The sequence below is a fragment of the Kogia breviceps genome, chromosome 4 (genome assembly GCF_026419965.1).
Source record: "Kogia breviceps isolate mKogBre1 chromosome 4, mKogBre1 haplotype 1, whole genome shotgun sequence".
In the NCBI taxonomy this organism is placed as follows: Eukaryota; Metazoa; Chordata; class Mammalia; order Artiodactyla; family Physeteridae; genus Kogia; species Kogia breviceps.
The window spans coordinates 116,562,144-116,574,840 of NC_081313.1; the positions used below are offsets into that span (position 1 = coordinate 116,562,144).

The window sequence follows — 12,697 nt, forward strand, 5'->3', positions numbered from 1 at the left end:
CAGTTCTAGTTTTTCAGGCTGCCAGAACAAGTCCAGTATGCTGATATGTCTCTTAGGAACCTCTGGGGTAGCTGTGGTCCCTTCTGTAAAGCCCCTCTGAGGCAAGAATAGCTCTGTGCTCCCCCATGAACTCACAAGGCCCTCATTCCAGCCCCTGCCACCTCAGGACTTGCCCTGGGGACAAGTGCTGATGGGGAAGCAGCCACCACCTGTCACTCTCCTGGGACAATGACAATGGGCACCACTTGCCCTTAAACTTCTGGCTTCAAGGTCCTGCTATGACTCAGGCCCCAGCTGGCCCTGGAGAAAGAGCACTGGCCCCTCCTACGCATTCATTCTCACACTAAGCCAGGAAAGGCTAGACTTGACAAATCTGACTCAGTCTCCCTTGAGTGGGACCCCTGCCTGGTGTGTCCTCTTGATCACCTAGGGCACATTAGTGATGGCTTCTGAGAGGATCAAGCCTGTCCATCACATCCAGCCCTGCATATGCAACTTGAGCATGTCATAGCCCCTTCACACACTGTTACCCCACCTTTAAAGTAGACATAGCAGCAAAAGAAAAACACACACACACACACAACACAGCATTGTCCTTTCCCCTTCCTCCATTTGTGCAGACTAATAAGCTTCTGCTGGGGAGAAGTGTAAGAAGGTGCAAATGTGATTCACAGGTACAGTGTTCTTGTTATGTGATGGAAACTGATTTCCCAAATTCACTGTGGTCCTGGAACCACCATCTTTGAACTCTCCAGTCGGGGCTTCTCACAGACACATACACAACACATACACAGATAGCCCTTCAAGTTGGGAGAGTTAAATTTACCAGGGCACTGGGGTAACCAGGGTTGTTTATGTAGGAAGGAATTTAATACCAAGAGTAAGAAGGGACAGTGCCTAATAGACAACCAAGTAGTCCTTCCCTAGGCTACAACCCCATACCCCCATGGGCCCCCACTACTACCCAAAGGAGGGAGGGAGGGGAGTACCAGGGGCTGGAGACTTGAGGAGCATCCATTCTGAACACAGCAGTAGCCTGGCAGGTGGTGGTCCAAAAGGAAGGCAGGGAAGAAGGAAGGAGAGTGTCTTTTGCCTTTTACCCTACCTCTTCCCTGGGGTCCAGGCCACTGTGAGGCCTGAGGGAGGTACCCGCAGGGATTGGAAGGGTCAGGATGGGGACCACCACAGCAGAGAAGGCAGAGGTTGGGCATTACAGCCAGATAACAGGAAGGAGACGACCATTTTATTTTTCCCTGGGACGCTGGCAGCTCCGGGTCTGACGCGTCCCCGAGGCTTTCTTATGCTTCTGGTCCAGCACCTGGGCCATGTAGTTCTCCTGCTGCTTCTGGATCCGGAAGTCAGACATGTGATTCCTGCAACGGAGCTGGCTGGGCATGGGCTGGGGACAGCCCAAGGGTAGGGACCAGAGGTCTGGCTCCCCACTTCCATCAATGACCCCCAGCCTGGCCTAGACCCCTCACCTGAAGATCTCTTTCTGCTGGCTGATAACTTGCTGCAACTCCTTAATCTCATTCTCTTTGCCATTAAGTATATCTTCTTGCTTTATTATGTGAGACTCAATTTCTGTGGGGGAGAGAGGCAGGGAGGAGGAGTGGTTCCCATCCCATGAGCTCCTTCCTGAAATAAGGCATTCCCTCAGGGGTCTTCTCAGAACTTGGCTTCCCCCACCCGGGAGTTGTCCAAGAGTAGTTGCTAATACCTTCGTAAGAATGAGTTTATTATGGAGTCATGATGAGGTGGGAGTGGAGGGCACAACATCTTGATGAATATGTCAGTGACTTTACAGCTCTATTCTGGACCAGGTAGCTCACATGAGGGCAGGCAAGGGCCCTTGGAGAGAGATGGTCAGCCCTGCCCCAAAGCAGGAGGATGAATGGCTCCTGCCCTCAATTCCTGAAGCTCTTTACAGATATCACCTCCTTGGCGAGACCCTTCCTAGTCTAAAATCACAACCCTTCCCAGTACTTCCTATCCCCTTTTCCTGCTTTATTTTCCTTCTTAGCACTTATATCTCACAGACCATACATTTTGCTCATTTGTCTTTTCCTCTACTAGGATATAAGGTCCACAAGGACAAGGATTTTTTGTTTTATTCACGGCTTTAACCCTAAGGCCTAAAATAGTACCTGGAATGTACGAGATATACAGTACTTTTATTTGTGGAATGAACAGGATGTCCCCTGGGCCTTTAGGTCTTAGAAACTCACCTAGTTCAGTCATTTCAATCCAACCAGACCTACTGAGGACCAGCTGGATGCCCAGCCCTGTGTTAGGGCTTCAGGGGAGAAGACAGGATCCCTATTCCACAGGGCGGGTGGGGAGGACCCAGGGAGATAGTGGTGGCAAAGCTTACCCCCAGATTAAGTGCTCATTAGAAGCAAGCATAAACTTTGTGTCTTGGGTTAAAATCCAGTGAGGCTGTAGGGATCTGGGGTTGCTTCATTTACATAATGTCCCTCAGAGAGTCCTGGAAAATTCTGATCCTCAAAGGAAGAAAATCCTACTGCTTTTAAAGGCTGGACAAAGATTAACTAGAACATAAGCTCTGAAAATGCAGAAATACTGAAGCAGTGAAGGTTTCAAAAGAGGAGATCTGATAAAAAAAGTTAAGGCACATGTTACAGAGAGACATGGTGAAGGAAAAGAATGAAAACATGGGCTCACTGGGTCACAGGACCAGGACTATTGAACCTCCTTCCCCAGGTCATCCAGTGAATCCAAACTGATTGCTTGTGAAGTTCTTATGGGGAAAAACGTATCATAAATGTGTTTGAATCTTTTAAAATAAATGAGAGCTAAATTTAGAATAAATGGCACCCAATGAGAGAATGGTTAGAAAAGCCTTTTGAGAAGAATAAGGAACTATGTAAGTGTAAAACTGGAACCATGCAAAGGGAGGTGGGGGGGTAGGAGACAGGCCAGGGGGTAGCTCAGGTCTCCAGATGTCAGGTGAGGGCTTATTCCCTAGGGGAGGAGTTCAGGACATTCTTGGGGGAGGCAGCCAGGCTCCTCCCCATGACTCACACACCTTCCACAAGCAGACGCAGAGCCCTAAGGCCCTGGCTGATCTCTAGGAAATGTCCTAGAGGACGGGCCTCTAGCAGCACCAGGAAAGAACCCTAGGTTCCTTTTAGGGAAGTGGGGGGATGTCCAGGGAAAGGGGAAGGACTAGGAGACCAACATCCTTGGGTATGGAGGCACTGACTGCCTGTTGGGCTCCAGGAGGTCCTAACAGGAGCTCTTTTTATTTATTTATTTATTTATTTAATTTATTTTATTTTTGACTGCGTTGGGTCTTCGTTGCTGCACGTGGGCTTTTCTCTAGTTGCGGTGAGCGGGGGCTACTCTTTGTTGTGGTGCATGGGCTTCTCATTGCAGTGGCCTCTCCTGTTGCAAAGCACGGGCTCTAGGCACATGAGCTAAGTAGTTGTGGCTTGCGGGCTCTAGAGCACAGGCTCAGAAGTTGTAGCGCACAGACTTAGTTGCTCTGTGGAATGTGGGATCTTCCCGGACCAGGACTCGAACCCGTGTCCCCTGCATTGGCAGGCGGATTCTTAACCATTGCACCACCAGGGAAGCCCTAACAGGAGCTCTTGATCAAACAACCATGAGGCTTGTTAGTCCACTTGGCCAGATCAAAGATGCCTGCTGGCATTTTCCAGTGACAGTACTCACTGTCACTGGTGCTTAGGGGGTGCCCAAGGCTCCAGGTGGGGGCCCATCAGGAGAGACATTGAACAACTTTTGGGCTTGAATTCTGGCCTACTCAAAATGAATGTTGTAGTGAATGAAGGAAATGTATATGGAATTCACATCTACTTCTTTAACTAGGTAAGGGGAGTTTAGCATTCTGGGAAAATGAAAGGGGGTCCTAAGGTCGCAGGACACTGGGTAGCTCACTGAAAGTGCCCCACAACTCAGAGCACCAACTGAGTCAAGAAGTGGCCACAAGCATCTGCATAGAGCAGAGTTGAAACCTAATGGCCCACAAACATATTTTCCTTGGCCCATACAATACTTTAAAAATTTCTAAATCAGTTACCAACACTAAAAAGTCAGAAAAGCTTCCATTAAAATGTGGTTTCCAGTTTCTTTTTTAAAGATCTGACAGTACTAGGCCCCTATTCCCACGGCAGAGGTGTTAGGCCCTTGAGAGGGGGCATGGTTCTCCACATTACCACAGTCCCCACTCCTATTGGGTCTCCAACACTGAAACTAAGGGTCAGCTTCCACACAGCACTGTGCTTGCCCCGTTGTTCCTCTGGTAACAGAGTTATAAGTACACTATTTCTAATAGTCACCAAAAGTAGAAAAACAAAAAGGTGGACTAAGAAGGTCATATGTTTCAAGAAAAATGGGAGCGAGCCCATTCCTTTATGGCCATGAAGAATACTGTACACCAACTACTTCCCTCATTTCCGTGGCCTGCCTGGTCCCTGAAGGCATTTGCGAAGGTGTGGCCCACCTGGGCTTGCCTGTATCCTCAGCCAGGGACAGAAGTTGGGGTGAAACCCTGCTCTGGACACAGGCACTGGGCTGTTAGGGAAGAGCCCACGTATGTAAGCATGGGAGGGAGTGCGGGCCTCCCGCCTACCATTGCACTTGGTGATGAGCTGGTCCTTCTTGCTGGACTCTTGCAGGGCTCTGCTCTTGACACTGGAGAGCCTTAGTGGAGAATATAAGAAAGGGTGGGAAGGCTGATGGGCAGATGGGACCCCCAACCGTTCCCCCACTACCAAGGCCCACTCACGCCTTTTCAAAGGCCAGCTTCTCTTTCTCCAGCTGTTTAGACAGCACCTCTACCTCTCCGAGGGCAAACTGCAACTTCTCCTCTTCCTTGGCCAGGAGAACCTTGGTCTTGGCATGGGCAGCTTTCTCTTCCTGCAGGGGCAGCAGCAGTGACCTCATTACCCCAAGCCACATTGGGTCTCCTAGGCTCCCTTAACCAGCCCCCTTTCTCAGAAGGGCACATAGAAGCCAGGGTACAGGAAGATTCTGTCCTTACTATTGGGGCTGGAGGCTGTCAGAGGCTAATACTCAATGACTCTACCCAATCACAGGGATCCTGGGAAATGGGGGAAGCTTAGAAGCTGACAGAGACCATCACTTACCACCAGCTTTTTCTCCACTGCCTGGAACTCTTCTTTACTGACAAAATTTTCGTCCTGGAGAACCATCTGCAACAGAGCCTGGCTCAGGGAGGGGCTGGGGTGGTAGGAGTTTCTCTAGGGACCAGGACTGAGGCTAGATAATGGGATGCCCAGGGCACCTAGGATGACACTGGGGCCCAGGGAAGGGAGAGTTCATTCCACAAGATTCACTGATGCTCAGCTCTACGTCCTGCCCTCAAGGAGCAAGAAGTCTCATGGAGAAGACAGCCCATGGCCACCACTTCTAACATGGTGTGTGCTATGATGGAGGTTCCCAGAGAAGGCCCCTGACCCGGCCTGGGGAAGGGTCTAAACAGCTTCAAGGGAAGGGGATATCAACCTGATATCTGACTGCTAAATAGGGGTGGGCCAGAAGAAGAGGATGGAAAAGAAAAGTGTTCCAGACGGTGAGAACACATATGCAGAGGCCAGCTGCCAACAGAAAGACCTGGGTACCTAAAGGTATGCAGGTAATTCAGTGACCAGAGCTGCATACTACCGTTAAAGAAATAGATGTGAAGTCAGTTTTATGTGTCCCCACCTTCCCCATGTAAAAAACAAAACAGAAAAACCATGAACTCCAGTTGGCCAGGATTTTACCATGCCTGTCCATGTAATCTGTGGCTCCAATGCTTTGCACCCATGAACGGGGGTTTGATCAAAAAAGCAAAAGCAAAGGGACATAAAGGGGTTGGAAGCCTTTAAGTCAACGTGAAGAGCCAATTCTGTGCTCACTGCACTCAGCATGGGGAGGGGATTCTATAATAGGAAGGATGTTATAGTTACTCTGCACACAAGGGCCTTGGCAAGTCAGTGAAGTCATCTTCAATTAGAAATGAGGAAATTGGGAATTCCCTGGCGGTCCAATGGTTAGGACTCCAGCATTCACTATGAGAGGCCAGGGCTGGATCCCTGGTCAGGGAACTAAGATCCCGCAAGCCATGTGGCGAGGCCAAAAAAAAAAAAAAAAGGAAAGGAGGAAACTAAAGCTCAGTGAATAGATGGGCATATCTATCAGGCCCTGCACAACCAGTCAAAGAGAGTAGGAAACAACTTGGCTTTGACTAAAATTCCCTGGTAAATATTCACGAGACACTGCCCCTTTGGCTCCACCTCTACCAGCCGGAACACATCTGGGCCCCGCCTCCTCGTGATGACGCCATTGGCAATGTGCTCTCGGCCCGCCCCTAGCAACGGGACAGGGTCTGGCCCCGCCCCCACCACTAAGGCATCCAGTCCGGCATCCCCCAGCTCTTCTGGCTGCGTACCACGTTCCTCAGCTGGTGGATCAGTTCCTCCTGAGACTCAATCACGTCCCGCAGTTGATCGAAGGCGAGACACACTGATCCTGAACCCCCCTGCGACCACCCGACGGGCGTCGCCATCTTTCGCCCCCGCCAGCTCGTTGGAAATGGCTGCCGCGGCTTGCCTCCCCGCTGACGCCCACCAATGAGAATGAGACGCCACAAAGCACCCTGGCAACCAGGGGCGGGGACTTCCTTTGTTAGCAGGGATGGGGCCCGCCTCTTAAAGGAGCCGCTCTCTTAGAGGAGCCTCCTGGGGAAGAGAACCTCCAACAGTGTTAGTAATTTAAGTTTATAGGGAATTTGCACATCTATTATATGATATGTTTCTCACGCAGTCCTGAGGAGCGGGCAGGGCCCGGCTTATACTTACTGTAAGGGCTGAGGGGCAGGCAACACTCAGACACCAGCCCTCACCCTTCTCCCAGGGCCCATTAAACTGCAAGACCCCGAAGCAAGGGTCAGCTGAGACAACCCCTGTATATTTAGCTTCACATGTTTCTTTATTCCAGTCTAATCTCTAAATTTCCCCAATAGGATGAGACTCCAGCCTCCTGTGATTTTTTTTTTTAAACATCTTTATTGGAGTATAACTGTTTTACAATAGTGTGTTAGTTTTTCCTTTACAACAAAGTGAATCAGTTATACATATACATATGTTCCCATATCTCTTCCCTCTTGCGTCACCCTCTCTCCCACCCTCCCTATCCCACCCCTCTAGGTGGTCACAAAGCAGAGGTGATCTCCCTGTGCTATGTGGCAGCTTCCCACTAGCTATCTAATTTACATTTGGTAGTGTATATATGTCCCTGCCACTCTCTCACTTTGTCACAGCTTACGCTTCTCCCTCCCCATATCCTCAAGTCCATGCTCTAGTAAGTCTGTGTTTTATTCCCATCCTACCACTAATCTCTTCATGACATTTTTTTTTCTTAGAGTCCATATATATGTGTTAGCATACAGTATTTGTTTTTCTCCTTCTGACTTACTTCACTCTGTATGACAGACTCCAGGTCTATCCACCTCATTACAAATAACTCAGTTTCATTTCTTTTTATGGCTGAGTAATATTCCATTGTATATATGTGCCACATCTTCTTTATCCATTCATCTGTTGATGGACACTTAGGTTACTTCCATGTCCTGGCTATCGTAAATAGAGCTGCAATGAACATTTTGGTACATGACTCTTTTTGAATTATGGTTTTCTCAGGGTATATGCCCAGTAGTGGGATTGCTGGGTCGTATGGTAGTTCTATTTTTAGTTTTTTAAGGAACCTCCATACTGTTCTCCATAGTGGCTGTATCAATTTACATTCCCACCAGCAGTGCAAGAGGGTTCCCTTTCCTCCACACCCTCTCCAGCATTTATTGTTTCTAGAGTTTTTGATGATGGCCAATCTGACCGGTGTGAGATGATATCTAATTGTAGTTTTGATTTGCATTTCTCTAATGATTAATGATGTTGAGCATTCTTTCATGTGTTTGTTAGCAATCTGTATATCTTCTTTGGAGAAATGTCTATTTAGTTCTTCTGCCCATTTTTGGATTGGGTTGTTTGTTTTTTTGTTATTGAGCTGCATGAGTTGCTTATAAATTTTGGAGATTAATCCTTTGTCAGTTGCTTCATTTGCAAATATTTTCTCCCATTCTGAGGGTTGTCTTTTGGTCTTGTTTATGGTATCCTTTGCTGTGCAAAAGCTTTTAAGTTTCATTAGGTCCCATTTTGTTTATTTTTGTTTTTATTTCCATTTCTCTAGGAGATGGGTCACTCCTGTGATCTTTATTCCTCCTAGGAACACACTTGGTACTTAGGGGGCCTGAGCCTAAGCAATGAAGGGAAGCTCAAGAATAGAAAAGGAGAATGGCTTCACCCAAGATAAGAGTCCTCACATTCTGGTACCAGGCTCTGGGCAGCCTGAAGAGCCTGATGATATTAGAACTGAAGTCAGGCATGAAGGAGACTTGTAAAATGGAGGCAGGGAAGGATAAGGTAACCACACATCCCCACCAATCCTCATTGAGGGCTTGTTTTGAAACCCAAATAAGATTACACTCAGACTATTAGATATTAGCTATTACCACAGCTAATATTTATCGAGTATTCACTATTTCACGACACCATTATGCCTTATTAGTGTTATTTCATGTGATTCTCACAATAACCTTGTGAAGTAGGTTCTAATGTCCACATTTTACCGATGAGAAAATGCAGGTTCTATGAGAATGAATAACCCAATAAGCCAAGGTGACCCAAGCTATTGAGCCTTGGAACAGGGTTTTGACAGAGGCAGTCTGATTCCAGAGTCCATGTTCTTAACCATGATGCTGTGATGCATTTTGGTTGAACATAATGGATTCTGAAGTTATGGAATTTGAAAGCCCCAAGTAGGAAATGACTATATTAAGAAGGAGTTCAGAAAAAATGTTGTCGATAACCACAAAGGGAAGTTGAAATTTCAGGTAAGCCACTTAGGTTGCTCTCCTTAGCTGCTTAGGTGCCTCTTTTCGGCTGGATGTTGTGACCTGACAAACATGGCCATTCCTGTGGCTCTCCCAGTGGTAGCCCTTGTTTTATCTTTCCTTTTTTATTGTGTCTGTTCTCATGTCCTTGAGGGCAAGGCCACCTCTGTTGATCAGTTTTTAAGGGCCTAGAGCTGTAGAGTCCAACACAATTTCTCTGACGGAAATGTTCTGCACTGTCCAGTACCAGCAGCCAGTAGCCTCACGTGGCTCAGCAGTACTTGAAATGTAGCTCAGGTGACTGAGGAATTGCTTTTTAAGTTTTTTAAAATTCCAATTAAAATTTAAATTTAAATAGCCAGGGACTTCCCTGGTGGCGCAAAGGTTAAGAATCCACCTGCCAATGCAGGGGACGTGGTTCGAACACTGGTCTGGGAAGATCCCACATGCACGGAGCAACTAAGCCCGTGCACCACAACTACTGAGCCTGGGCTCTAGAGCCTGTGAGCCACAATGGCTCACGTGCTGCAACTACTGAAGCCCGTGTGCCTAGAGCCCATGCTCCGCAAGGAAGAGCAGCCCACGCTAACTGCAACTAGAGAAAGCCCAAGCACACCAACAAAGACCAAACGTAGTCAAAAATAAATAAAGAAAGAAAGAAAGAAAGAAAGAAAGAAATTTAAATAGCCATATTTGGCTAGTGGCTACTGTATTGGATATCATGGGCCTATAGGGTGCTCTGTGGTTTGTTTGCCTCAGGACAGAGACCTCTAGGACCTTTGCCTTTCAAATGCAAATGCTCCTTTGAATTACCCTGGACAAAGCTGCACATTGCTCTGGGGCATCGATCACTGAATCTTCCTATGAACTCTGTACCCTCTCTAGGGTCTTTTAGGAGGTGCTGCTTGATGTTCCCTTGCCACTCAACATTCACCTCTGCCAGCTGCCCTCCACATTTAGGGCAAAACCCTAAAAGGCTCCAGCAGCCAGTTCCTGAGGATGGGAAGTTATGAGCAAGAGAGAACCCTGGGACTTCCCTGGTAGCGCAGTGGTTGAGGGTCCGCCTGCCGATGCAGGGGACACGGGTTCGTGCCCTGGTCCGGGAGGATTCCACGTGCTGCAGAGTGGCTGGGCCTGTGAGCCACGGCCACTGAGCCTGCGCGTCCAGAACCTGTGCTCCACAACGGGAGAGGCCACAGTGGTGAGAGGCCCGTGTACCACAAAAAAAAAAAAAAAAAAAGAGAGAGAACCCTGGATCCAGGTCCGCACCCTGCATGCTAGCATGGACATGAGGGACGGTCACCCTGGTTGGGGATTGCCATGGACTCCCACTCTATGTCAACAAAAACTACACGTTCTTAGCCAGCTAGGGCTCAGCAAAGCTCAGGATAACATGATATCACAGATAGCTTTGTGATCCTGCCTTGGGAAGTGCTGCTTTTCTTCACAGGCTTGTCATACTGGTTGATGTTCCGGTTATCTACTGCTGTACTAACAAACCACCCAAAATTTACAGCTTAAGAAAATCACTTTGCTCAGGAATCTTCACTTTGGGCAGGGTTCAATAGTGAAAGCTTATTTCTGCTCTATGTCGTAGTGCCTGGGATGGTTAGTGGGGTGGGGGGTGAGGGTATGAGAAGTTCCCCTTCCAGGACGGCTCACTCGCATAACTGGCAAGTTGGTGCTGTCAGCTGGGAACTCATCTGAGACTCAGGACCAAGGTTCTTGGTTCCTCACCATGCGCCACTTGGGCTTTCTCATAGCATGGTGATCGGGTTTAAAAGAAAGCATCCAAAGTGACGAAACGGAGGGAATACCCTGGTGGTCCAGTGGTTAGGACTCTGTGCTTCCACTGCCAGGGGCCCGGGTTCCAAAACAAAAAAAAACAAACAAAAAAAACCCATAGTGACGAAATGAGAGATGCCAGTTTTCTTAAGGCCTGGGCCTAAAAACTGGCATAGTGTCATTTCTGCCCAACCCTATTCGTCAAGGAACCACAGAGTCCGTATTCAAGCAGTGGGGATACATCCTACCTTTCGATGGGAGTAGTTTCAAAGAATTTGAGCTGTACTTCCAGAGGAAGTCCTGACAGGTGACATGTCATTTCCTTCAAGGTTCAGTTCAGATAAAACCAGACTGGAACTTAGTCTAATGGGAGAGACAGATAACAATCAAATAAACACCCAAATAAATCCCAATTTAAGTCACTATTCAAGTAAATAACATTATAGCTATGAGAGGTACAAGAAAGAGAGGAATGAGAGTAATTTAAAAGGAGATTTAGCCCAGCCTGGGGTGTCAGGTGTGAGGAAGAGATGTTTGAGCTGAATGAAACCTATTAAGGTAACCAGGAGGCACTTTGCAAAGGGGGCAGGGGCAAGTGAATGGGAAAGGCTTCCAGAAAGAGGGAACAGTATATACAAAGTCCCTCGGGCAAAAGGGTTGGCATAGTGTAGTAACTAAAAGGCTAGTATGGCAGAAAAGAAAAAGATGTACAGGACAAGCAGGGGTAGCAGCCAGAAACTTGGTAGAGGCTTGTTAAGTATTAGGCCATACTGAAGACTTTGCTGATTTTTATTACGGGGGCAAAAGAAAGGTACTGAAGTATTTTAAACAAGAGGGTGATATAATTTATGCTTTGAAAAGATCTCTCTGGTTGCAGCAAGGTGTACAGATTGGAGATGGCCCTAAGTAAATGCACAGAGACTACTTAGGCAGCTACTGCAGTGGTTTCTGTCAGAGGAAGTGGATGGTATTTGGGAGTCAGATGGTATCAGAGGAGATGAAGAGAGAAGATGGATGTAGGACGTTCTGGAGGTAGAATTTATAGGACTTAATGATGGAGGGGATATGGGAAAAAGGGAGTCGAGGTGTTTGGTTTTCTACTGCTGAAGACTACCACAAAATGTAATGGCTTAAAACAGTAGCCAGGGGACTTCCCTGGCAGTCCAGTGGTTAAGACTCTGCGCTTCCTATGCAGGGGGCACGGGTTCAATCCCTGGTCGGGGAACTAAGATCCCACATGCCGCTTGGCGCGGCCAAAAAAAACCAAACAAACCAGACATTAGCCAGTGTATTATTTGCTCATGGTTCTGTAGTTTGAACCGGGCTTGGCAGGGCAGCTCATTTCTGCTGTGATCATCAGCGTGGGTGGCAACCAGCTTGGCTCAGATTGTGTCTGGGTTCAGTTCTTGCTGCCAGCTCAGTTGTTTGGTTCTCTTCTGCATGGCTTCTCCATGTGGTTAGCTTGGTGGTCTCAGGGTGGTGGGACTTAAATGGAAGCTGGTTTCCCCTAAGTGCAAAAATGCAAGCTGCTGGTTTTGCCACATTCTATTGATTAAAGATCAAGGCCAGCCCGGGTCAGAAAGGGCTGAAGGTCATGAATATTAGGTGTGGTCCACTGGAGGACACCAAATTAAGTCTACCACACAAAGTCTCCCGGGTTTCTGACTTCATATTTGGCTGGATGATGGTGCTATTTGTGGAAATGGGAGCACTCCAATGGTGTTGCTTCTATCCCCATTAAAAAAAAAAAATCACTGCACTCTGTACGAAGGATGATTACATTTCAAATCTCTTTTCCTCAGAATTGCTTTCACTGATCCTTCATCCTGGATTAAATCCCATTGTTATAGATTCCCAAGCTTCCTTTGGTCTCCCCTTTGACATTCATCCCACTGGAGCATTGTCTAATTGGCTTCCCCATTAGATGTGAACTCCAGGAGCCATGGTACTGGGTCTCACTTGTTTCCTGACCCC

At 47.7% G+C, this 12,697-nt stretch overlaps 2 protein-coding genes across 6 annotated transcripts in view; one reads left to right on the forward strand and one right to left on the reverse strand.

The window, feature by feature from the left end:
• SMIM33 (small integral membrane protein 33) overlaps positions 1-12,697 on the forward strand; it is a 54,217-nt gene that overhangs the window by 300 nt on the left and 41,220 nt on the right. The gene's annotated exons all lie outside the window — the stretch shown is intronic.
• On the reverse strand, positions 715-6,592 carry SPATA24 (spermatogenesis associated 24). 5 transcript variants are annotated; one of them, XM_059061330.2, is made up of 6 exons: positions 6,440-6,592; positions 5,133-5,198; positions 4,772-4,902; positions 4,616-4,686; positions 1,482-1,584; positions 715-1,373 (listed from the first exon to the last, which is right to left on the reverse strand). In XM_059061330.2, the coding sequence occupies exons 1-6, from the start codon at positions 6,554-6,556 to the stop codon at positions 1,244-1,246; spliced, it is 618 nt and encodes a 205-aa protein (XP_058917313.1). In that variant the 5' UTR covers positions 6,557-6,592; the 3' UTR covers positions 715-1,243. The 5 variants fall into 5 exon arrangements, with proteins under 5 accessions (XP_058917313.1, XP_066889502.1, XP_066889498.1 ...); XM_067033401.1 differs by having other exon boundaries at positions 1,018-1,345; positions 6,440-6,582; XM_067033397.1 differs by having other exon boundaries at positions 1,018-1,345; positions 1,482-1,638; positions 6,440-6,582.